This window comes from Rhinolophus hipposideros, assembly GCF_964194185.1.
Source record: "Rhinolophus hipposideros genome assembly, chromosome: 14".
NCBI lineage: Eukaryota > Metazoa > Chordata > Mammalia > Chiroptera > Rhinolophidae > Rhinolophus > Rhinolophus hipposideros.
Window position 1 is genome coordinate 18,740,878 of NC_138060.1, and position 26,703 is coordinate 18,767,580.

Sequence of the window (26,703 nt, forward strand, 5' to 3'; positions counted from 1 at the left end):
CACAAGAGTCAGAGCAGGGTGACATAGAGGAGGGGGTCTGGGAAAGTGAGCTTGGGGCTGAGACCTAAAAAAAAAGGAGTATTTCTCCTTTTTCCTGGCAGAAGAGTTGTAGAGAAGCCCTAAGCTGGGGATGGGCGTGCAGTAAAGCAGCATGCCAAAGAAACTGACAGGAGGCTCAGCATGCCCAGAACAGAAGGAGAGCACAGACCGGCAGGAAGGGCAATATCTCCCAAGGTCTCGCACCCACTGGAAAGGAGGTCAGATTTCATTCTAGGTGGAATAGGAGACCTTGCGAGGGTTTTGATTAGAGACTGACTTGATTTGATGTGCTCCTTCCTTCCTTCCTTCATTTAATTTTCTTTATGGACAGCCTGGTTCCATGCTGGAGGATGTGGGAATGGTGCTGAATATAACATCGTCCAGGACACCATGGCCAGTGGGGAAGACAGAGGGAAACCAGGTCACCATGTGACCTCCTGGGGAAACTGCAGTGGGTACTGAGTCCTTAGGTTGGAAGGAAAAGTGTTCTATAGAGAATGTGTTTTTATCTGAGATCAGAGGATGAAAAAGAATGAACTGGGCAAAGAAGGTGTGGGAGAATAGGAAGGAAAGAGGTAGTATGCTCCAGACAGTTAAACAGAGCTTATGGAAAAACCTGGTTTTAAGAGGGTGGATGGCGACCTCAAGAATAGAGGTATTTCAATATGGCTGGATTAAGAAGAAAGAGGGAAGGAAGGAGGGAGGGGAAAAAAGTTGGTGGAAAGAAGGGATTGGGAAATGTCGTTAAAGCAAGAGATGATAAACAGGAGGTAAACATGGAAGACTTGATACTAAGGGGCCTAAAAAATTCAATCTTCCAAGTGGGGACACTTCTGACAGTGAAAGGTAGCACTCTCACAAATTAGAACTTGACAACGGACACATATGGGGAATGCCCCACTGGGTAGACAGGGAGGCATCCCCTCTCTATTCATTAATAGGGAGTTTGCCCGATCCAAAGAGCAATGGGGAGGTCATAAAGGAACGTAAGCAGGTAGCTCTGAGGTTCCCCGGGCCACTGGGCCTCTGGCACAGAAGCACATCGTTTTAGGTCAGAACTGTAGGCAGCAAACTCTGCAAGGAGGCCACCACAGGCAAGATGACAAGGACCGGAACTGGGAAGTGGGGAGGGGCAGCTGGAGCAGAGATGTGGGAGAGATTGGAGACTACTGAGGAGGAAGAATGAGTGGGATTTAGAGACTGAGGAAGGGACGCAGGATGGCTTGCGGGTTTATGTTTGTCTTGAGCATCTGGATAAATGGTGGAACCATTCCTGGGATAGGAAGTGCTGAAAGAGAACAATGTCTTTAGATAGTTCTTCTTGTCCCACCCAATCATTTTCCCTTTATGTTGCCTAATAATCAAATTGGTTAAAATCATGTGGCAAGTAAGAGTAAACAGTCTCTAAGTGAGAGTAAATAGCTTTGCTCACCTAATGTAACCTAAACAGTGAAAGAATCGGTGAGCTCTGGGTAAATGAGGTGTGAACATTTATGATAAAGCAGCCAAGATATGTGGGAACATAACTACCCCTGGGGTCTCAGGATTTGATCAGCTTTTTATCAATGCTACCCCAGAGCTCTACAGAACTTGAGACATCATGACCACGAACCAGGGGAGAAGCTTCTAGAGGAGGGTCGTCTGTGTGTTTGATGGGATGCTGAGGTGAAACATGGGCAAGGCACAGATGCCACTTGGACCCAAACAGCTGTCACGGGGAAAATCAGGGCATGGTCATTGAAAGCATGGGGATTAGAGGATGAATTCACAAAAGGCAATCCCATGGTGTTCCCTGGCTGGGAACTGGGGGAAACGGCAGGAGCACAATCACCAGGTCACTGTCAAGCAATAACAGGAAAGCAGTTCTCTTGAACAGTCACCTCCTTAGCTGAGTGGTAGAACCAAGAAGAACACACACACACACACACACACACACACACCTTACAGCGGAACTGCCATGCGCAGCCACAGAGATGTCCCAGATAAAGAACTCAACAAATTCCCACTTGAGTAGAGATAAATGATGAATGAACGTTTGGATTATCATTGAATTCACACTTCATACAAGCAAGCGGTTCAGCTCTTTCTACTAAGGTAGGCAACCCAGCTCCATAAGGATAGCTTATCACATCGATGCCCCATCACATCACATTCAATGGTGCTCCTTTAAAATTGAAATCTGAATTAGGCTTAGCTCTAAACAGCAAGACTTTAGAAGAATGAAGTAGTGTTGAACCATATCAGAAAGGTAAGCCTACCTGCTCAGGTAGTGAGGATAGTGGAAGGACAGTATCGGGAACATAAGATACGTATCAGTGAAATGATTGTGTGTGCCTGTGTGAGCCATTTAAGCAAGCTCTGTCTGACTCTCCATCTATTACTCACCTGCTCAATCAGCTGACCATATATATCTGGGCCCAGGACTCCCGATGTATAAGTTAAGAAGAATAATGGTAATAATCATGAGAATCAAATTAGAAGTATTTTCTAAATTGTAAGGCACTATATTATTGATGTTATTATTTCTAATATCTACCTATATTTACAATATATATCCATGTCTTCTTGCCTTCAGGTTAAATGTAGACAAATTGAGAAATCAGAAATCAGTTACCTAGCAAGTCTATCCAAGGTTGAAAGCCAGTCCAAGGTAGAAATCCAGCCTAAACCCTCATTTATCAAAAGAGTTAAAATGAGAAGAGTGAAAGAATATTAGCCAATCTACTCTAGCTCTCAACCACCGATTTCCATGGGGCCCTTTCAGAAAGATTTTAACCTTAGTGTAATGGAAGTTCTTTGTTTCATAAGAGACTGCTCTTCTTAGTCTTGTCCAAAGTCTAGACCAGGGGCCATAGGGGCCTGCACCAATTTTTGTAAATACATTTTTATTGGAACACAGCCATGCCCACTTGTTTCTGTATTGCCTATGGCTGCTTTCATGTCACAACATGGCAACATTGAGTAGATAAAGCAGAGACCACATGGCCCACAAAGCCTAATGCTTACTATGTTGTCCTTAATAAAAAAACAGTTTGCTGGAATCCCTGATCTGGACTCATACAAGAAATTCAGCATCAGCACAGTATATCGAAGTGACGATTAACAAGAATGTTTTGATACTACATTAATGGTTTTAACCCAAACTGCATTGGGAAATCCTAGCTAATCTAGACAGTTCCCCACTAATGGCTTGACTATTTTCACAAGTGAATTTTATCAAATTAATGTACATATATAACAAAATATAAAAAGAGAAATAATTGAGCATAGCTGCCGGGATAAAGCTCCCATGGAAACAGTCCCTAGACCATCATTTTGGTAACTTTATCTCTACAAAATTACCGTACAAGGAATTAGGAAACATTTGTTTTATGAATCATTTAAGTCACTGTAAAGTAGCAGTATTTAAACTCATTTAAGCCAGAGGGAGATATGGATTTAAAATACGGCTATATCCCTTGTCCTTAATAAGCAGAAATCAATCTACTTGCCAAGGGAAAAAACCTATCTGGAAATTAGCAGGAAGGACGTCCTCATAATCATAGGAAAACAATTGGGTTAGTATTTCCAGACTGACTCTGATAGTTAAAATAAAAAAAAAAATAAAAAAAAAATTAAAAAGTTTGTATTAATTTTCAGAATAGGAAACTGATAATAAAAATATTTTACTTCTGACTGCAAAAATATTTGGGGCTCAGCATGAAGACATTTGCTATTCAACAGGTTTCAGCTATATAATATGAGTAAGCTCTAGAAATCTGCTGTACAACATAGTGCTTATCGTTCCCAATACTGTACTGAATACTCAACAATTTGTTAAATGAATAGATCTCATGTTAAATGTTCTCAGTACATTTTTTTTAAAAAGAGAGAAATGTACGCAACGTACTTTCTGAATCCCTCTCCTACTTCCCTCCCTCCCTTCCTCACTTTCCCTCTCTTTTGCCTGCCATTTCCTTTCCTTTCCTCCTCCTCTCCTTTATTTCTTTCTATCTTTAAGCAATATAGAGACTGCAAAGTATACTATTCTTGAAGTTACTTTTTTCGAATCTAATTGTACACCATGGATACTCTTTCATGATAATATATACAGAGGGTGCCAAAAAACAATGTATACACATTTTAAGAAAGGAAAAAAAACTGTATTAAAATTGTAACACCCAATAAATACCGACAACAGAAGATGAATACAAATCCTGTGTATACATTTCTTTGGCACCCCTGATATATAAACCTACCTTATTCCTATTTAGAGATGCATTGCATTAAGTTATATTGGATTGAGAAGAATTTGTGTACATTTAAATTGCTCATGATGTTTTTCTATGTAAGTTACTTTTAATGTACTCATGACATTTAAAAAGCAATGCAATTCTTACTACCCCTTATGAGTTTTGAATTAAATAAACGTGGGTCAGTGTTGTTCTCTGCAAACTTTATCTCCTTTGGCGTTTGGGAGGCAACATTCCTTGTTCTGCACAAGGGCTACTTTCTGCGTACAGTTCATAACACGCCCCTCACCCCCCCACATCATTGGCAAACTGCACCTTGGATGCCCGTAAAGCCATGAGAGGTGGGGAGTATTAGAATCCAAAGGTGCCTCCTTTGACAAAGCATGGGCTGGAAGAAACAGTCTGGGGGAAATCCAGCAACTCTGATGCGTACTTTGGTGAATTCATGGACACTCAGGGAGCCCCTGGGAAAATATCAAAGCTACCGAGGAAGATGAGAGGTACAGGGGTTTCTAAGATTGGTTGATTTTGCAACAAATATTCACAAATGAATCTCAGAGCCATGAAATCCAGTGGATTTTAGAACATTTTCATTACAAAACCAGAAAAAAGACCATATTACTCTCCTTCCTCCCTTGCCCCAGAAAGACCACAGGAGGTTCATTTTAAGGTCTGATGAATGGTTCAGAAGGTCTGAAGTAGATTACGCTGCTAGTTTATTCATTTAAATTCTATATTTGAGCTCCAGGCTCACCCAATTTGTCATGGTTTCTTTTTCCTTAAAGAAAAAAAAGTGAGTTATTTGGTACATAAAGCAGCAAAACAAAATTCTCTCCAGACAGTAAACAATACTTTTAAGACAAAAACAAAAACTTAGAACCTCAACATTGCTTGCTCAGGGGTGATGTGTCATGTGCTATTTTCAGCAAAATCACAGGAAATCTGTGAACCAGGACAATTTAGTTTGACCAAGGCCAGTATTTTTACCCTAATGCTTTCTTCTATTTCAAGACTCATTGAGATTATCTCACTGTTCTTTCGAATTTCTTAAATAAATTTTATCAAATATTGTTTTCATTAAAATGATCTACTTCTGATCTTTTTAAGCTACCTTCTGTGAAACCAGAGTTAGCTGTCATTGGACTAAAGGTACATGACATAATAATCCCAGATGTCACCTTCTGGAAGCCCTTTCATGCCCTTTCATTAACAGGAAGTAATATTACAATGGTCACTAGGGAAACCGTCAGAAGATGAAAAAGTATAGGTAGAAAAGAATCTCACTTCTTTGTCGTCATGAGAACTTGTCACTATACACATGGATATTTTAAGTGAAAAATGAAACATCCCAAAGGATTCAGCCCACTCTAGTCACAATTATGAGCTCAGCAGATGGAAGACTGGCACCAATGTGCACAGTGCCAGTTCTACACAGGCTTATAAAGAAGGTCAGAGTCTTCTGTCCCCTTTTCACACAGAACATGAGACAATAGCTTCCAAGCTGCCATTCAACACATTTGGCCTGAACTAAACAGACTAGTGAGGATTGCCAACCCTGGAATCAGATCATTTCACCCACGATCTAATTCAGATTGTCCTGATTATGTTTAAAACATAATGAGTTTTATGCTTTTGCTTTCAATGTTTGGTGGATATTCTACTGAAACAAACAACAATTTTTTTTCAACCAGAATCCTCTTCCAGGTGGCTCATTCATTCATCTGACCATCCATCCATCCATCGATCCATCCATCATTCATAATGCTTCTACTGAGTATCTATCTCATAGGCCGTGGCCTTGTTGCCCTGTCTTTTCCTCCTGGGTAACCAAGCAGGTCTGTATAACACAGGCCTGCCTCTAAGCTATAGTTGCAAACACCTGGACCAGGCTGGCTGGCTGCCTCTCCACCCACAGAAGATGCAGTTATGGATCCAGAATGGGCACCTGACCTAGCAGAATCAATCAGAGTCCAGACAAGACACGTAGGGGAGGTAGCTGGACAGGAAATGGACGACTCCTAGCATTACATTTAGGCCCTGGGTGCAGTCTTTTCCATCCTAGGACGCTGTAATTAGGAGGGCAGACATAAATTCCCGTTTTGCTTTTCATGAATTTGCTAGTCTCTGTCACATGCCACTAAGTGAGTGCTAAATGTACATGGCCTACCATCATTTGTTGATAAAAATGGAAATTGATTCAAATTAGTCAAAAGAGTTCACCTTTGTTTTAAAATATCCCAAAATTGCAATGAAAAACAAATGCCTTGTCTTCTGAGGTTTTCTCCAAATAAAAAGGGAAGAACACTGCAACTTCAATCAACGTTATTTTACATATATACCATGTTTCCCCAAAAATAAGACCTAACCGGAAAAGAAGTCCTAGCATGATTTTTCAGGATGACATTCCTTGAGCATAAGCCCTAATATGTCTTTTGGAGCAAAAATTAATATAAGATCCGGTCTTATTTTTGGGGAAACACGGTAATTAAAGCAACTTTACATACAATGTTCAACTGTTCACACTAGTTTGACAAAGCCCCATTTTAAAGAGTCCCTCGTATACTTCAGATTATTTTAAATTAACCTTTTCATTTTAGGTCGTGATAGATCCACACGCAGTTGTCAGAAATAACACAGAAGGATGCCATATACCCTTTACCCAGTATTCTCTAATAACATGTTGCAAAACCATAGTCAAATATCACAACCAGGTGTTGACACTGATACAATTGATATACAGACCAGACCAGGAACCCTCAGGCTGCCCTTTTATAGCCACTGACCTTTCCCCACTCCACCTCTAACTCCTGGAAACCTAATCTGGTCTCCATTTCCATAATTGTGTCCTTTCAAGAATGGTATAGGAAAGGAATCATGCAGTATGTATTATTTAGGGATTGACATTTTTTTCCCTTTGGATAATTCCTCAAAGATTTAAAGATTCATCTAAGTTACTGGGCGTATTAATAGTCTTTTTTTTCATTGATAAGTAGTATTCCATGGTACATATATACCACAGTTTGTTCAACCATTCACCTACTGAAGGATGTATACGTTGTTTCCAGTTTGGGGCTATTATGAATAAAGCTGCTATGAATATTGGTGTACAGGTTTTTGTGTAAATATACGTTTTCATTTCGCTGAGATAAATAAATGCCCAAGAGTGCAAATGTTGAGTCATATCGCAATTGCCAAATGTCCTGAGCGGTGGTATCATCTTACATCCTACCAGCAATGTATGGTATGAGTGAGCCAAACTCTCCACATGCTCATCAGCATTTAGTGTTTTTCATGCTTTTAACTCTTTTATTCTAGCCATTCTGATGGGTGTGTAGTGATATCTCATTGTGGTTTTAGTTAGCATTTTTCTAATTGCCAGTGATGTTGAGTATCTTTTCATGTACTTATCTGTCATTTGTACATCCTTTCAGTACAATGTCTCTTCATGTCTTCTGCCCATTCTCTTAATTGGATTGTTTGTTTCCACAGTTGAGTTTTGAAAGTTATTTCTAAATTATCTGTATACTCGTTCTTTATCAGGTATGTGGTGTACAAATATATTTTTCCAACCTATAATATTGGGAGAAGGTATTTTACAGCTTGGGAGAAGACATTTGCCAACCACATATCTTTTCATCCTTTCAGCAGGCAGGATCTTTTATATAGCAAAAGTGGTTTTTTTTTGTTTTTTCTCCCCCTAATTTTGAGGAGATTCATTATATCGAGTTTTCCTTTTATGGCTTGTGGTGTCAAACTTAAGAACTCCTTGTCTAGCCATAGATTCTAAAGATTTTTCTCCTACTTTTTCTTTTTCCAGAGAGTGTTATAGTTGTACATTTCAGATTTAAGTCTGATCCATTTGAGTTAAGTTTTGTTTAAGTTGTGAGGCGTGGGTCAAAGTTGAGGTGTTTTGGGTTTTTTCTGCCCTTGTGTTTGTTGTTTGTGCTTATGGATGTTCAATTGCTTTGGCACCATTTGTTGAAAAGGATATCTTTCCTTCATTGAATTGTTTTTGTATCTTTGTCAAAAATCCATTGGGCATATTTGTATGGGTGTATTTCTGAATTCTCTCTTCTATTCCATTGATCTATATTCTATTATACTTCTCCATCAGTACCACACTGTCTTGATTACTAGGCCTTAACATTGGGTAGAGTCCTCCTATTTATTCTTTTCCAAGATTGTTTTACTATTCTAGGTCCTATGCCTTTCTATGTAAAATTTAGAATGTCCTTGTGTCTGTCTATGAAAACCTTGTTGGGATTGATAGCAATTCCATTCAATTTAGCGATCAATTTGAAGAGAACTGACATCTTTACTATGTTGAGTCTTCCCGTCAATGAACTTGGTAAGTCCCTCCATTTATTTAGGCCTTCTTTGGTTTCTTTCATCAGCATTTTCTAATTGACAGCATCCAGAGCCTGTCCATATTTTACTAAGTTTATTTCTTTGGAGCAATTGTAAATGGTATTGTTTTTTAAATTTAAGCTTCCATATGTTCATTGTTAGTATACAGAAATGTGATTGGTTCTTGTGTGTTTATCTTGTATATGTGACTTTGTTGAACGCATTTATTAGCGCTAGGAGTTTTTTGGGCTCTGCATTTTTGGTATATTCTTTGGGATTTTTCTATATATACAATCATGCCATCTAAAAACAGGGATAGTTTAGTTTCTTCCTGCCTGACCTGTATGCCTTTCATTTACTTTCCTAATTTTATCACACTGGCTGGAACTTACAACACTCTGTTAAATAAGAACAGTGAATGTGGACAGCCTTGTCTGTTCTTAAGAGGAAAAGGTTTGATTTTATAGTAGGTGGTCTTCATCAATCTGAGGAAGACACCTCTGTTCCTGTTTCGCTGAGATTTTTTTTTTATTTCAACTGTGAATGTATGTTCGATTTTATCAAATGCTTTTTCTGAGTTAATTGATATGAGCATATGATGTTTCCTCTTTTGCCTGTTGGTATGGTGAATTACATGGGTTGATTTGACAGTGATGTCCAACCAGCCTTACATATCTAGAATAAATCCTACTTGGCAATGGTGTATAATTATATCAAAATCCTCAAAAAATTAGCACATCAAATATATATATCAGCGCATCAAATATAATATATCATCAAATATGTGTGTGTGTGTGTATATATATATATATATATATATATATATATATATATATATATATATATATACGCTGTAAGTCCATGAGGGATATTGGTCTGTAGTTTCCTTCTATACTTTGGTTTATCAGGGAACTATTAGCCTCATAAAATGAGTTGGGGGGATTTCCTTCCTCTTCTGTTTTTCTGGAAGAGATTCTGTAAAATTGGTGTTAATTCTTCTTCAAATTCTTGGTAGAATTATTCAGTGAAACCATCTGGGACCCAAGATTTCTTTTTCCCTTTTTTGGAACTTCAAATTATGAATTCAATTTCTTTAATATGTATAGGACTATTCAGGTTATCTATTTCATCTTGGTTGGATTTCCGTAACTTGTAGTTTTTGAGGATCTGGTCTGTTTCTTCTAAGTTCTCAAATTCAGGAGTGTAAGGTTGTTTGTAATATTATCTTATTATTCTTTTAATAACTGCAGTATCTGTAGTGATCGTCCCTGTTTCACTCCTGATATTGGTGACTTGTGAATTCTCTCCTTTTATTTTCATCAATTGTGGTAGAGATTTGTCAGTTTTATTGATTCTTTTTTTTTTCTTTTGAAGGACCAGCTTTTGGTGTCATTGACTTTTCTCTACTGTTAACCTGCTCCAATTTAATTGATTTCTGTTTTTTATTACTTCTTTCCATCTGTTTGCTTTGGATTTATTTTGCTCTCCTTTTTCTGGTTTCTTGTGGTAGAAAGTTCGCTTATTAATTTAAAAATTTACTTATCAATTTCATCTTTTTAATGTAAGCCTTTGTGTTATAACTTTCCCTCTAAAAACTGTAGCAGCTTTGTCTCACATATGTTATCTTTTCATTGTCATTTAGTTTTATATATTTTTTTAAAATTTCCTTCAATTACCTCCTCTTTGACCCGTGGATTATTTAGTAGTGTACTTCATTTCTAAGTGTTTGGAGATTTTTCTGTTTTCTTTCTATTATTGATTTCTAGTTTGATTCCATTATTATCAGAAAATATACTCTATATGATATGATTTCAACTTTTTTATAGTTGTTGAGGTTTTTCTGATGACCCTGGATACGTTTTCAGCTTATTGGTTGATGATGTTTTTCACTTCTTCTATGTCCTTGCCTACTTTCAGTTTAGTAGCCTATCAATTAAAGACTATGAAGTACACAAGTTCCCAACTATAACTATAGGTTTTTCTATTTCTGCTCACAGCTGTATTAATTTTTTTAAACTTATTTTTCAATTATAGTTGACATACAATACTATATCAGTTTCAGGTGTACAACAAAGTGATTAGACATTTATATAACTTACGAAATAATCACCCCAATAAATCCACTACCCATCAGACACCATGCATAGCTATTACAATATTATTGACTATATTCCCTATGCTTTACATTACCTCCCTGTGACTGTTTTTATAACTGGCAATTTGTACTTCTTAATCCCTTTCACCTTTTCCCTCATTCCCCCAACCGTTCTCCCATCTGGCAACCATCGAATTGTTCTCTGTATCCACGAGTTTTCTATTTTGTTCATTTGTTTTCTTTTTCAGATTCCACATATAGTGAAATCATATGGTATTTGCTTTCTCTGTCTTATTTCACTTAGCATAATACTGTCTAGGTCCATCCATATTGTCTCAAATGACAAGATTTCATTCCTTTATATGGCTGAGTAATACTCTATGGTATATATGTACCACATCTTTATAATCCATTCATTTATTGATGGACACTTAGCCAATGACACACCCAATAAAGTGTTAATACCCCAAATATGCATATATAAGGAACTCATACAACTTAATGTCTCCCAGAAGCAATACGATTGAAAAATGGGTGGAGAACCTAACTGGACATTTCTTCAAAGGGGACATACAGATGGCCAATAGACATATGAAAAGATGCTTAACATCACTGATCACCAGCTCCGTAATTTTTGTTTCACGTGTTTCGAAGCTCTGTAGTTTGGTCCAAACACAATTACGAAGCTTATATCTTCCTGGAGGATTGATCCCCTTATCGTTCTGTATTTTTCCTTATTGTCTCCAATAATTTTTCTTTGCTCTGAAGATGACTACCTGGAATTAATATAGCCACTCCTATTCTTGTACTTAATGTTTGCATTGTATATCCTTTCCGATCCTTTTACATTCAACATACTTATGTCATTGTATTTCAAGTGAATTTTTTGTAGTCAGCATATGGTTGGATCGTTTTCTTTCATTCACTAGGCTAGTCTCTATTTTTTAACTGGTGTGTCTTAGACCTTTTATGTATAAGATATTTAGTGATATGTTGGGGCTTAAGTCTGCCAATATATGTCTTTTTCCTGTTCATTCCTGTTTCTCATTCCTGTTCTCTTTTCTTAAATTCCTGTGAGTCACTTTTTAAGTATATCTCTTTTTATTGTTTTCTTTATAGTTGCTCTGGTTATTATGAATATGTAACATCACAGTCTACTGGTATCAGTATTTCCACTTCCAGTGAGATAAAAAAATTACTTCTAATTAGGTCCCTTTACCCTCCATACTTTTTAAATGTAATTGTCTTAAGTATTTCCTCAACAAACATTGGACACCACATCAGCTGACGCTATAATTTTTGCTTTAACTATCAAATATGATTTAAGAATCTCCTGAAAATTAGCATACTCTATTATATTTACTCCTACTTTTACTCATTCCAATATGCTTTCCTTTCTGAAGTTTCATGTCTTTTTCTGTTATTTCCTTTCTGTTTGGAGAACTTGTCTAGCATTCTTTAAGGATAGATTTCCTGGTAACAAATTTCATAGTTTTCATTCATCTGAAAATTTCTTTATTTCCTCATCATTCATGAAAGGTATTTTCACTGAATATAGACCCCTGGGTTGACAGTTCTTTTCTTTCAGTACTTGAAAAATGCTATGCCACTTCCTTCTGGTCTCCATGATTTCACATGAGGAATTCCCTATCATTCAAATGAATAATTTAAGTAATATGCCCTTTCTCTTTGGCTGCTATCAAGTCTTTTATTCCTTGTTTAATTATATTTAATTATAATGTGTCTTGCATGGATTTACCTTTTTGGAATTTGCTCAGCCTCTTGAATATACATGTTTATGCCTTTCACTAATTTGGGGACGTTTTCAGCCAATACATCTTCAGATATCTATCTAGTCTCTCTCTCTTCTCTCCTCTCCTGGGACTTTTCATGACATGAATGCTAGCTCTTTTGTTTTTGTTCCACACGTCCCTGGGATTCTTTTCATTTTGTTCCAGTCCATTTTCTCTCTGTTGTTCAGATTGGGTAGTTTCTATTGATCTGTCCTGACATTCACTGATTTTATCGCTGTGGCACTCTACTATTGAGCTAATCCAGGGAGTTTTCTATTTTGGTAACTGTATTTTTCAGTTCTATAATTTCCACTTGGCTCTTTTTTATAACTTCTTTTTCTTTGCTGAGATTTGCTATTTTTGCATTTGCTTCAAGAGAATTCCTAATTGCTTGTTGGAAACATTTAACAATTTCAGCATCTGATTCATGTCAATATTGGTTTCTGTTGATTGTCTTTTTTCACTCATGCTGTGATTTTCCTGGTTTTAGGGATGACAAGGATTTTTTTTTTAATTGCATTCTGGGCATTTTGGATTGTATATTATGAGACTTTGAGGCCTATTTAATCTTTTTTTCCTTGGTAGTCAGTTTCTCCATTGAAGTATAGCACAAGGGTCAAATGGGTGTGGGTAGGATGCAAAATTAAGTTCCTGTTCGGCCCCACTGAAACTGTCTATGGTTGTCTCACTGGCATAGGAAAGGTATTATCTCAAAGGTTTTCTTTTGATAGGCCACGCTTTTCCTGGTCTTTTAGCTAGAAGGAACAGACTTTTCTTGATTTTTTTTTTTTTTTTAATCTGTGCCTTTTGTTGGTTCAGCTGAAAGGCATTTGGATTGTTCTATTCAGGATATGTGGGAATCAATAAGGAAATCCAGGGAACTCATCTCCATGTCTTTAGTCTAGGCAGTTCACTTTCTTCCCATCTTGTAGAGTCTTCCTATACTTACTTATTAGTTTATGCACAGGGATTTTTAGTTCTAAAGGGGAGAATCTAATTGAAATGTAGCTACTCCATACTGGCAGAATCTGAGTTTGGATTAATTTTTATGTTAAAAAATATTCCAGTCTTCAACACCCATAAATTCAAAAGCACTTTTAAATAAATTCTTAGCCCACCTTCCCTAACAATTTTTTCATTCATAAGACTTTGTATCTCCAAATATCAAACTTCCCCTTGATCATTTGTGAAGTTACCTAAAGGAAGGCCTTGATCATTTTATGTAAGCACAACCACTGGACACCTATTTGAGGCTTGAAAGATATTCCAATGCTACTATACTGAGAACGGGATGGAATCCAGACCCAGGCAATGCCCAAACAAAGGGAAAGTCCCTAAAAAAAATTGCTCTAAGTTTATGCCATTTTTTTCCTACCTGAGCCTAGAAAATGATCATAAACAAACACTCTCTGGATATACTTGTTCTTTGAACTGCAATGTACCTGTTTCTCTCCCCTAAAAACAAAGCTTCTTATGGTGTTTCTTCCCCTCAAATTGAAGCTTGGATATTAACTCTAGTATAATTTTTCCTTCTCACTCGGTGTTCCAGTTGTAATTCATTTTTCTCAGTCCTCTGTATTCACTTTCTCAGCGATGCCCAAACCAAGTGCTTCTCCCACCTGCATCTCAGATAGCACCAATGCCACTCTCTGCCCATTTGGGCCAGTGGTTCTCCCCAGTACACGCATAGTGTCACACAGAGGCCTACCTTGGCCGCTGTCCTCAGCCACCTCACGAGGGCTGCTCTCCAAGGGAGGAGCATTATTTTATTGTCCCACATAGCACGTACAACAAAACAATGGGAGTAATGGAAGCTCTGTGTCCCAGGGGGTGTGACATTGCTGCACTCACAGCTACGCTTTCAGCCTGAATTGTCACCGGGCTCTGTAGCAGTGATGTTGATAGCTGTGGTGGTTGTTCTGACAAATTTAAAGATAGCCAAAGGGACACAAGTTTTATTTTCTAGAAATCTATTGTGGGGATTTTCCTAGAATGCTCAAACTGGAAGGAAAACTTCCACCCCATTTCTTAAGGCCCTCCTGTATCCTATCTTCCTTTTGTTCTGCAACATTTATGGACCAGGCAACACTGGGAGCACTGAAGATACAGCAGAGAGCAGACATTGTTCCTATCCTTATAAAGCTTACCTTCTGACCTGGGAGACAAGTTACCCCAATAGCTACCCCAACAAGTATTTAATCAATTGTATTAAATGCAATAATAATATAACAAGTGGCTTCAATTTTCTTTAGGATCTCAGCAAGTCATTTTTTCAGTGGTGTCAACACAGGTGTCAACACAGGTGTCACACAGGTGTCAAGCACAAAAGAGGATGTGCGTAAAGCAAGAAAAAAGAAAAAAGGAAATGCAATTGTTTTAGAATTAGCGAGCATTTGAACTCAATATCATTATTTTACTGTCATGATTTCATTTGTACCTTTTCCTAAATGTTCTCCATGCTGGGTTCTGAGGCCCTCAATGAAAGAGCAGTACATCTGATGAGCTTCTAAAACCCAGGCACAAATTATTATAAGGGATTCCCCATGAGGGAGGCAGGAGGTGCCCGGAACCCCCACGGGCGCCCGCCCAGCAGGAGGCCCTACCTCCTTGTTTGTCCTGTCGGCTTGCACCAGCGTTCCGTTCAGGCAAGGTTCCACATAGTGAAGCTCTTCGTTGTACTGCGAAGGGAAGAAAGAGCCAAGAGGAAACAATTAAGCATTGGAAGAGTACTAAATAATTTAAGGACACACACACACACACACAAACTAAATAGCAGTGTGGTCACAGGCTCAATTCACTCACATAAGGTGACTTTCTCAACTGGTGCCCCTATAGAAAATCACACTTAAGTGCCCAAGACAGACTTCATTCTTTTCTTGTTTGAAGAAACTTCTAGAGCACACGCTGGTGTAGGCCAGTGTTCAGATTGTGCCCAGTTACATGACGATCCTTCAGGGGTGGCTCCAAACACTGGGGCTCCCTGGGTCTGGCTGACGGCACATAGCCCAGGTAGGACCTAGAGAGCATCCCACACCTGGGCAGATAGAGCACTAGCGCCTGTCTCTGGACTCACAGAGCCAAGGGAATCCCATGCGGGTCACGTGTGCGGGTCATATGTGCGGGTCACACTTGCGTGAGGACAGACTGGAAGAGTGCCCTTGATGTTCCCCAGTCCCCCGGGAGGTTGTGTGGGTTTGGGCAGGACGTTGCTCATACACAATGACACCAACGTTCCACAAAGGCCAGTGCCAGCCTTCTAATCATTTTTAAGGCCAGAATACCCAAAATAAGACCATTCGTTTTTATCCAAAGCCCACAAGTAGGGAGTGGAAATGTGAGTGTTCTTATCTTCATTTCTCGCTTCAAACACGATTCTCTGCACTGTAGCTAGGCTGGTCCTTTCAAAATATAAATCTGATGATGTCATTTCTTGTCACTGCCATTCACTGCTTCCCATTACTCCTCAGAGGAATCTTCCCGGGGGTCTGCAAGGCTCTGGCCACTTGGCTTCTGCTTACCGTTGTAGTATATTCGCTCATTAATCCTCCCCATGAACTCAGCACTAGCCAGCCCTAGTCCCTTCCTGTCCTCTGACATTTCCTGTCCTTCTCTCGAGCCTTCCAGCACTGGGCCTTCTGCCTGGAGCCTTCACTCTGGCATCTCCCGGCTGACCCCGGGTCATCCTCTGCGTCATCTCATTCCTGCGTACTCCGGGAAGCAGCCCCTGGTGCCGGTGAGGCGCCTGTCACGTACACTCCCAAATTCTACTGATCGGGTGCCTGGATCCCTCACCCCAAGGTGAGGCAACATTGTTAGAGAGAGCCCATGTCTGGTTACTTAGGTGTATTTCACGTGACAAGCCCAGGGCTGGGCCCATGAGAAGTGCCTGAGAACAGTTTGGTCAATGAGAGTGTCATGGCATTCCCACTTCATTGACCAAAGGCCCAGCCCATATCTCCGGAGGGAAGGAACCGGAACTATCTCTCACAGACCCAGATCTCGCACAAAGTCCGGCTAAGGAGTTTGGACTTCAAGTCTGTGGCACCAAGGACCATGGAGGGCTGTGAGCAGCGGCGTGAATGCAATAGAGATGAGCTTGTGACAACTGCTTGGACACACTGCAGGGAGACACTGAAGAGGGCCAGACCTGCAGCTGCTGCAACAGTGACTAAGACGCAACAGGTTTCACATGCCGAGATGCTTATAAGCAAATACTACTATCAGCAATTGACTGTAATTGAGCACTTCCTTCATCTAGACAGAGGCTGAACTTCATCCACAGACTAGTTCAGCCTCACATGCTAAGTGCTTCCAATTACTCTCCCTTTACAGATGGGGAAACTGAGGTAGAACAAGGATGACCAACTTGTCCAAAGTTACCAGGGAGTACATAAGGGGTGCAGTCCTGATTCAAACCCAGGCAGCCTGACTTCATAGTTATTGGCCTCAGGACATCCAGACCCAATTTCTCCTCTTTGGCCCCCAAGTCTCTGCTTCCCATCAGTCTGACTTTTGCTCCTTCTGTAACCTCCATTCTTAATCTAGTCATAAAAAGGCATTTGAAAAAGTATAGTTCAATGGTCTTAGAGCTTAAATCTCCTCTGATGAGGCATGGAGAAAAATACATTTGTATAAGTCTAAAATTTAGGCCATTGACAAATGGGAGTGCAACTTTTCGTCAACAAATGGAACATCATCTCAGGATCCAGGGAGCGACTGAAATCCAAGCTGAAGAAGAGCTTCTCCAAAGTTCTTAGTTTATATTGGTCTGACACTGGTCCTATCTCCCCTGTTGACTGATTTGGTCCAGGGTAACAATCCATCCATTCCTAAAGCCTGAAGAATAATCAGGCTTAGCCCATTACAGCGATCCGGTCACCCTCTGCTGGATACATGCTCCCATAGCTTGTCTTAGCAGCTAGTGGTGTTGAAGTGACTCAGTCTCCGCCAATGAAACAGAAGGGGTAGTTTTCTGGGCAGTTTCAATGATTTTTTTTTCTTTTCATTAAAGGAAAACTTCTATATCTACTGCCTTCCTTCTCACTTGGGATGCAATTATGCAGTTGTAACAGTCATTTGCAACCATGTGGTGACAAGATTAAAAGTGGAGAGCAAAGTTCAAGGAAGACAGAGCAGGGAGATGGAGCCGGAGGGGGTTCCTGATGACCCTGTGGAACCACTGACCCAAAACTGCAGCTGCCCTCCTGCAGGCTTCTTCCATGAGACTATGAGATGCAGATATGCTGAAGCGACCTTTATTCAATTGTTCCATAACTTGCCGCCCAAAACGTTCCAAGTCCATTTTCCAGGTATATTTACAAACTTCATTTGCATTCAGCCTCATACACACTCTCAAAGTTGATTTTGGGGGTTGGACAGTCTGAGCCGGGAGTCAGGATACAGGTCCAAGTGTGCCACGTACTCACTGTGTGGCCTTGGGGAAGTCACTAAACCTCTCTGATCCCAGGTTGTTATGCATAGGAAGGTGTTAATTCATCTTGGGTTTAGTCTCCAGGGCTCCCTGTGAAGACCCAATGGGACAATAGACCTGAAACTACTTTGCTAATAAAAAGGCCTGTGCATGGGGTGGGGGGGGCTACAGAAGGGACTTTAAAGTAAAGAAGACCGAGAAGTTCTTGCCCTCATCAGGGAGGAACATGTGCAGTAATGAAAACCATGCTTGCCATCACTGTGTGAGCCGGGGCCACAGTGGAGGGATCTGCTCTTCTGAACCCCCGCCAGCTTGTTAGTGGCATCATCCAAGCTTGCAGTTGACTAATTTCCCTTGACTGCATCAGGATAAAGCGATGCTGAGCAATCTGGTCCGTATCACCAAAGGGAGCTGGGTTCAGCCGTCTGTGTGAGGGAATGGTGCACGCCAGGCAGCTGTGCCAAGGAGGCCCAGTGGCTATGCACGCTCACCACGCTACCCACAGCCCCTCCAGAGGGGGGTGCCAAGGGCACCCTGCATGTGAAAATGCTTCCCAGCTCCCAGCAGCTCTCCATTTGGAAACCTTGCCGTTCTGCATTTTTATGGATGTTCCCTAGATTTCTACTTTGTGAAACTGTAATGTGGGATGGCCAAATCAATTTACAACTGGAGATCTGGTCACCTCAGCCCTTCGAAAGGGTTCTCCTTCCTCCTCACTTAAACAATCAGATATCAACAGTCTAAGAAGGAAAAGGATGCAATGCGCATTATCACTAACCAGATGAAATTTTCTTCTGCCATTTGCTTTTGCTCCTTCCTGCTACCAGGATTGAACCCTAAAGAGGAACTCCACCAAAGTGGTAAGTTGTTCTTGCAAATTTCTGGGAAATGGGAAGAATCTCTTAGCAGAACAGGAGAGGGCCCAGGCAGCCCTGGGGATGGTCCAGCCAGCCCACCAACCACATGGTAAGGATATGGACAAAGAATTTTCACCCCTTAAAAAGCTTAGAAATGGCCATATAGACACAGGACCCATTGCTTTCCTTCTACCCTTCCCTTTCCTGGCTCTTCTCCTCTAATTCACAGAAGGGTAGAGCAGTAGAGCTAAAGCCTGAGGCAGAGCAGCTGGTGCTGCCACAAACTAGCTGGGTGAACTTGTCCAAGGCATCTCAGCTTTTTGAGCCTTCCTGTTTATATTGAGTATTATCACTGTACCTCCCTCCTGATCTCACAGTGAGGACAGAATGAGATTTAGTCAAGAGTCAACACAGAACCTGGCATGGAAGAAAGAGAAAGAAAGCCGCTAGTGCACGTGCACAAGAAAGAAAGAAAATACATACATGAGTGTGATGAATGCTACATTGAGACAGACTGACAGGTAAACCTGGAGCTGGTACTAGCTAAGTAAGAAGGGGATGCAGGCAATGGCAATGATCTCCCTTTTGGAACAGTCCTCACATGCCCTTGACCACTCCAGAGAGCAGAGACTCTGTCTTTGCTGGAGAGAAGGGCTTCATCAGTAGACACAAGTGACTGCCTAAAAAGCTGAGACAGAAACCCCCATGGTATAGGGACATACACTGTCCCACTCGGTGCCACACCCTGAACCCTCTCAGTGACTGGGGTCTTTGGCAGACTGGGAGCCGAGACAGTGCAGCCAGCTTACTGCCAAATCCCCTCCCAGGAAGGCATCTGCCAGGGAACCCTTTGTGCCTGTGTTTGCTCACTGAATGTTAACTAAGCACCTGCTATATTCCAGGGCCATCAAATACTGGCTAAATGTGCACATGATCGTCACTGTGGCGCGATCATGAACCACTTTTTCCTGCTTTCATTAGTAAAAGAATATGTTCATTATATCTGAACATAATGTCTGTTTCTCCTTTTCATGATAAAAAGTGCTTATCTGCGATGCTGTCGTGGTCCATCCAAAAACCAAAACAGGCCTGAGATAAACCCATGGTCTCCATCACGGGAACTAAGCCTCCCTCTCCAACCACAAAACTCCCTGCAGTAAGGGACACATCACCACCCTCCTTTTCCTTCTTTTTGCTCCATCTCTGTAGCATTCCCTATCTTTCCCATTTTAAAGATACAGCAAAATCCTCAATGGGAATTTTAATGAAGATCTAAAATAGGAAAGGTGAGTTTTAAGTTTCACTAAATGAATGGCTAGAAGGATCTAAAAGTAAAGAACAAAGAGCTGGACTCACCCACCCAGAATCATGCACCGTTCAGCATTGGTGTGGAATCATGTCACACACTGGCTCATGCAAATCACAGCCCAGGGGCCAGAGAGCAGAGGACCGCTGACTCTGGGTTCTGGATGATACTGAAAACTGAACCCTGCTTAGTGTCAGAAGCTGGATTTGATCGAAGGAAGCAATGCAGCTTTCAGGCCTAACAGAAGATTATCATCCCTTGCCTGAAAAAGAGAGTGAAGAAAGACCTAAGAAGGGAGAGACTTTAGGGCAACATGGCAACACATCGCCCTGGAGCTGAGACTCCTTCCGCGTCCTCCACTGTCTCCAGATGAAGTCCCAGTCCCTCTGTATGGCTGACCAGACCTGTTTGATCTGGCCCGACCCTCTCAATCCAGTCCCATTCTATTCATCAATACCCCCATCCACCTATTCCACCTCTTACATTCAGCCCGACTCCAATATGTCCAGGTACTGAACTCCTGTCAGTCAATCCAACCAGGCCAGCATTTCCTGGGGATAAGAGAGGAGTTACTACAACCCGCAGACAGCACTTTTCTCTGTAATTCTCCTTCCTCCTGCCCTAACTTACTGCACATACCTGACCAACGCCTACCTATCTTAAAGTTTCACGTAGCCATCACTCAGCCAAGAAGCCATCACTGAGTCCCCAGTGGGTTACATGCCCCATCTCTGTGCTCTCCCGGCCTCCCTCACTGCCCTTCTCCAAGACAGCACTAGCCACACCCCATTGTGGGCAGTTGCTTTCTGTTTGCTCCCACACCCAGCTCTCACACACAGGAAACATCAATGTCCTCGAGGGAAGACAACTTGCTTTCCTTAGTTACAAAGACAGCCTCAGGACTTAACTCTTAGCACTCAACAGTATTTGCTGAATGAATAAATCATCAGAAGGAAGAAACATAAAAGCAAAATTGTAGAGAAGTTTACTGATAGAAAAGGAGAACAAAGCCTAAAAAAAAAGTTGACACAGAGACAAAAAAAAAAAGAAGAAGAGAGAATCTCTCCTGCTTCCAAAAAACAGATAAACAAAAAGTAAAGGAAGTAAGTGGGTATATTTTAGAGAATCCTACATTCCACAGAACCCCACAGAATTAGAATGTTGGCATGCCATACAATGCAAGGAAACTAATGTAGAATTACTGGAATGCCATTAAATACTTTTATGGTTTTATTGGTGCACTTTTGATTAAATAATCTTTCAAAAGAAAATATGTAGGGATTATGCAGTGAAGCAGATGAACCCACAATATTTTCACCAACACAAGGAATCCCAGAGATCTTTTGCATTATAAAAGCTTCTTGTGTAATTTGAAACACGACTGGACATAATTAGTAGTACAGAACAAATGAGCACTGAAAGAAAATACCATTCTCATACTTTTAATACGGAATCGATTACTTTAAAAAGCAAATCCACAGCAGGCAAAGCACTGGAGAAACGGTTTTAAAGCAAATTCTGCAAATTAAAACCAGGGCACCAGAAAGTTCTGCGTTGAACTAACAAATGATGCTCTTCTCTATTCAACTCTGCACAAGCGCGGCTGCAGGAGGCATTTAAATTGATTTAACAATATCAGCCCAGTTAATACTGTATTCATTTAATGCATAGTTCTTGACTTCTGTAAAATCATTTTTCAAATTTCAGCATCAGACAGGACAGAATTAGCACCCTCATTTTTATGATAATATTGTTAATTTAATGCATGGCTTGAAGTTAGACTTCAAAGTGAATCAGAAAAATATGCCTTCTCTCTCGTCAGAGACATCTCTCTTCATGCACCAGTGGTTTGACCTTAAAATTTAGCTTCCAATGCACAGTCACTCTCATATTTCAACTATCCTTTTATAATTCAATCATTTAGTTCATCAGTCTTAGATAGATTTTGTAATACCCTGCCCATGAAAGCTAAAACAATTTTTAACATTACCTTTTCATGTTTATTCTCTGGAAAGACCTTCATTGGAAGATTTTAATATAATACACAAGCTGCATTTAGCAACGAACTTAATACAAAGATGCAAAAATGACTGAAATGGCCAAGGAAAGCCTTTTCCACTATTTAAATCTCCCTCTTCCCTTCCCAATTATGGCACTGAAAATCAAATGGCAATGATGAATCACATGTGTACAAGCAAAAACCTACAATACACGAGGGCTTCCAACACTGAAAATAAAGATTGCATTCTATACTTTCTCTCTAAAACACTGAAACGTCTCCTTAAACATCTACCAAGCAAGCAAGAGAAAGCTAACAGTGTAATGAAGGGTGAAATGATAATGTCCTCTCCCGTACACGGAAGCCAGCCCACAAGAACAATGTACTCAAACAGACTGTCAGGGCATTGTAGATGGAGTTTCAAATATTCCAACCCCTTGCACTTACAATAGCCTGCAGTGGGGGTGCCCCTCTAGACAGAGGGCAGTGACCATTCTAAAGAAACTGAAGAAAAACTTACACCATATTCCTGGAGCAATTTTGCCACTGTGAAAACAGGAGATGATGGAGAAAACCAAAACAAAACAGCGCCACAATTTAGAAAGGCAAAATTAGTGAAATACACTTAAGATTGGGAGAGAGAATTAAAGGGAAGGCAAATGAAGATTTGCCAATTACAAATCTCCCATTTAGGAACTCAAAATGTTGGTGTTATGGACTCAATGTTTGTGTTCCCCCTAAATTCCCAGGTTGACGACGACCCCCCAAAGTGGTGGTATTTGGAGACGGGCCTTTGGGATGTAACTAAGGTTGGATGAGGTCATGTGGGTGGGGTCCTCGTGATAGGATCACACCCTTACAAGAGGAGACATGAGAGAGCTTGCTCATTCTGTTTCTCTCTCTGTGAGCACATACAAGGAAAAGGCCACATGAGCACACAGAAGGAATCAGGCTGTCTGCAAGCCAGAAAAGGAATCCTCACCAGAAACCAAACCCTTCCTGACCTTGATCTTGGACTTTCCAGCCTCTTGAACTGAAAGAAAATAAATTTTTGTTGTTGAAGCTACCCAGTCTATGATATTTCGTGACAGAAGACGGAGCTAATACAGTTTCTACGTGCGTAAACATTATAACCTACTTAGCAGACATTCCGATAATACCTATGTGCATGTCCTTCAGTACAGCAATTGCTCTTCTAGATTTTATTCAATAGAAGCACACCCAACCCTGCAAAAATATGTGCATGCGTCCATTCACTGCAGCATTCTTGCATAAGAAAGAGATGAGTACAGCATAATGTCCAGCAAAGAGAACAGGTTAAAAAATTAACGTCAACCATAGGTGACAGAATATACTGCTCATCAAATACACGTGATTACAATGTGAGTATAAGAGCAAGTTGCTAAATATTCTCTAAAATATGATTCGATTTTTGTGGGAAAATTATTTCTATGTATATTCATATACATAGAAAAATTCGGAAGAATATATGCCAAATGAAAAGGGAATGGGAACACTTCTGAATTATTTAAATTTTTACATATGTTACCTATATTAAAAACAATCAACATGTAAAAATTACTGTTAATTAGTGGTTCCTTTTATGACCTCAGGTTTTTTATATAAATCCCCTAACATATTTGATCCATTCCCTTACCCACTAAAGGAACAGAATTCATAATATTAATATAGAGGCTTCAAATAAAAATATTCAGAGTATCTTTCTAGTTATTGAAATAATAATGCATATAATCTTAAAGCTGATCATTTATGTTGAAAACTAACAAACAGATGTACAATGAGCGTTAACGGGAATTCTAATGCGTTTCTTTATATAGCGGGACAATTTGGGGTAAAAAAATTTTTCCTTGACGTTCTATACTGACTGGCCTGTCTACTTTTAATTATCTTAATCACCCTCTCTTCATTATTGAGTTGACACTGTTTGTATATCTTAATGAACTTAGAGATTATTTCAATCGATTTCTTTTGTTAACAGAACAATAAATCCTGACTGATAAAGGATTCGGGATGTAATTAGTTAGCTCTTCTTATTATGCAAATTTCTGATATGTCTGTAATGAGTAATTAAAGATTAATAAGAAAGATAGTCTCAAATTAGTTGCTTTTAATCTGTAAATGCTTTAGGATCTGTGGGGATCAGACCACATTTGCATATTCACAGTGAGACTGGGAACTAGAGTAACTTCTCTTGATTTGGAAACCCAAAGTTCTAACTGAGTGGCTCCTTGGAAAGAACTGTCCCCTTAGCCATAGAGTTTCACAGTAAGATGGTTGAGCGGTTCAACTTACATGCCCTTCACTTCAGTTCAGGAAGCCAGAGGAGGTAAAGCTAGACAGTTTCTGAGTCCTCACTGTGCCACTTTTTCTGGCTATGTGACCTTAAGCGAGTTGTTTCTACGTCTTGGTGCCTGTGTTTCCATGGCACTTAGCACAGAGTTGGGAGAAGATCCAATGAGAGAATCCACATAGGACATTTAGCAAGGGGCTTGCACACAGTGGGCACTCTATGGAAGGCAGCTGCTCACATCATCATTGAACACGTATTTAAACTCCTACTATGTGCCAGGCACTGAAGATAGTTCCATAAATGAATGAGACTAACCCTACCTCCCATGGAATTTATGATTCTTTCTTTTCCCTTTCTTCTTTAAGGCTTTTCAAAATATGAAGCTAAAATCATCATGCCCCGTGGTTGTGTCCTTTTGCTCAGAGTTTCATCAGAAGCACATGTGGGCAGGACACTAATTCAAGAAAACCCAATGTCATTTAAATGTCCCTGCCCTCCGCCTAGCAAATAAAAGTGGGTGTCATGCCCACGCAGAAGGCTGTCCAGAAATGGGGTCCCTTGATGACACATTCTGCTCAGGGGCTCAAGGAAGCCAGGAGGGCACAGCAACAGCGTTCTTAGAGCACAGCAACAGCGTTCTTAGAGCACACCCACACCACTCTTCAAATAGCTCCCCTTCTTCCATACGCTACCGCTGGCCATGCCTCTTGTGCACTGGCTCAGCTAATGCAGGCGGCAACCCTGTGGGCGAAGTGATTATACAAGCTTCCCAGCTGGCGGGCTAATGATCAGACAAGTGCTTTGCCCCAAGGCTGCAGCTGTATATGGCAGAACTAGGATTCAAAACCTATGTGCCAACTCCAAAGCCCAAGTTCTGTCCCCCTCACCATGCTGCCTCCCCTGCCTGTTAGCTGCCACACCAGGTCCGCCATCCAGGTGAGGTGACAAAGCACAGGTGACCCCATGCACTGGGCTAAGTACTCAAGGAAACAAGCCAGGCTCATTGTGGCTAGGATCTTTGGGAAAAGAGTGGGAGGGACGTAGGGGACGTGATGAGAATCATACCAGAGAACTGGGGAGAAGAGGAAAGAGAACTGGAGACAGAAAGCTGAATCAGTACTCATTCCAGAGAGGCTGATACTGCCCAGGCTTGGTTTCTGGATCTCCCACTTCCCAGCTCTGTGACCTCAGGCAAGTGACAAACACTCTTAGGATCTCAGCAGCTTCGTTGGGGAAAATGTGAGAACCACCCCTACCACCTAGAGTTTCTGTGAGGAACAAAGATAATGCAAATATGAAGAGTAAACTAAATGGCACACAGGAGGCACTTAATAAATGCCGCTTTGGTTTCTGAAGCTAAGATAAAGTGTTCTCTGAGTCTTCAACTGTCCTCCACCATTTAGTCATTTGATCCTTATCATTATCATTGCCATCAAGATAAAGTTAATTTCCACAAGAGAAAATCTAGCAATTTGAGGAAAGTCTTCCTAGGCCCGATTCCTAAGTTCTGAAAAGGCTGCCTCCCCAGGAAAACCAAATCTGGTGCTGCTATTCCAGGGGACAGAAGCTGCCTGCATGGCCGGTAGAGGAAATGTACTCAACTGCATTACAATCTCCCAAAGCCCCTTGAATATCAGGATCCAGTAAACTCACAGAGGGCTCACTGGGCCTCTAAGGCTGTGTACACAAAAGCAATCACAGTGTAACCATTACTGCTAAAAGATCCGATGCACCCCAAATGCACAGAAAGCCCCAAACAGCCACACTCACAGCAATTATGTTGAAGAAGTCATCATCCCCCAGCGTGTCCAAAATAGATGAGACCGTTTGCTTGGCGATAGTCAGACGGAGACCCTTCATGCTGCCACTGACGTCAACTAAAATGACCACGTCTTTCGGAGAAGTCGCCGCCTGGATGTACCTAGATCAGCGGAAAATTAAGTAGAAATGAATCCTGAACCTCCCTGCAAGGTTTCTCTTTAAAAAATAACTGAGCCGTGTGACCATTTCCTACCATTTTCGGTTCCTGCAGTCAAAGGCGATGACTCCATTCTCATCTGGTTCCCATTTAATCCCTAGAAGAAAAATGGAGTTGTAAGAAACCCCGAAACTTCAAATATTTATTCATAGCATTTCAAGGCTGCTCTGCTTTGCTGATTTAATGGACAGGGTGAAAAATCACATGCAAAGACCAACCCTGGAGCTCCTCACATGCTCCATCACATGCAGGGCAATAAGATGACAGCAAAACGCCCTGAGCTCACTTGCTCCAAAACCTGCTGGGGAAGGGTGA

At 40.7% G+C, this 26,703-nt stretch overlaps 1 protein-coding gene across 2 annotated transcripts in view; it reads right to left on the minus strand.

The window, feature by feature from the left end:
* Positions 1 to 26,703, minus strand: part of CACNA2D3 (calcium voltage-gated channel auxiliary subunit alpha2delta 3) — an 853,665-nt gene that overhangs the window by 426,988 nt on the left and 399,974 nt on the right. For both annotated transcript variants that reach the window (XM_081073057.1, XM_081073056.1), the window contains exons 7-9: positions 26,425 to 26,485; positions 26,181 to 26,331; positions 15,110 to 15,184 (exon numbers count right to left, since the gene is read on the minus strand). In XM_081073057.1, coding sequence (XP_080929183.1) covers positions 15,110 to 15,184; positions 26,181 to 26,331; positions 26,425 to 26,485 — 287 coding nt within the window. The remainder of the gene's footprint in view (positions 1 to 15,109; positions 15,185 to 26,180; positions 26,332 to 26,424; positions 26,486 to 26,703) is intronic.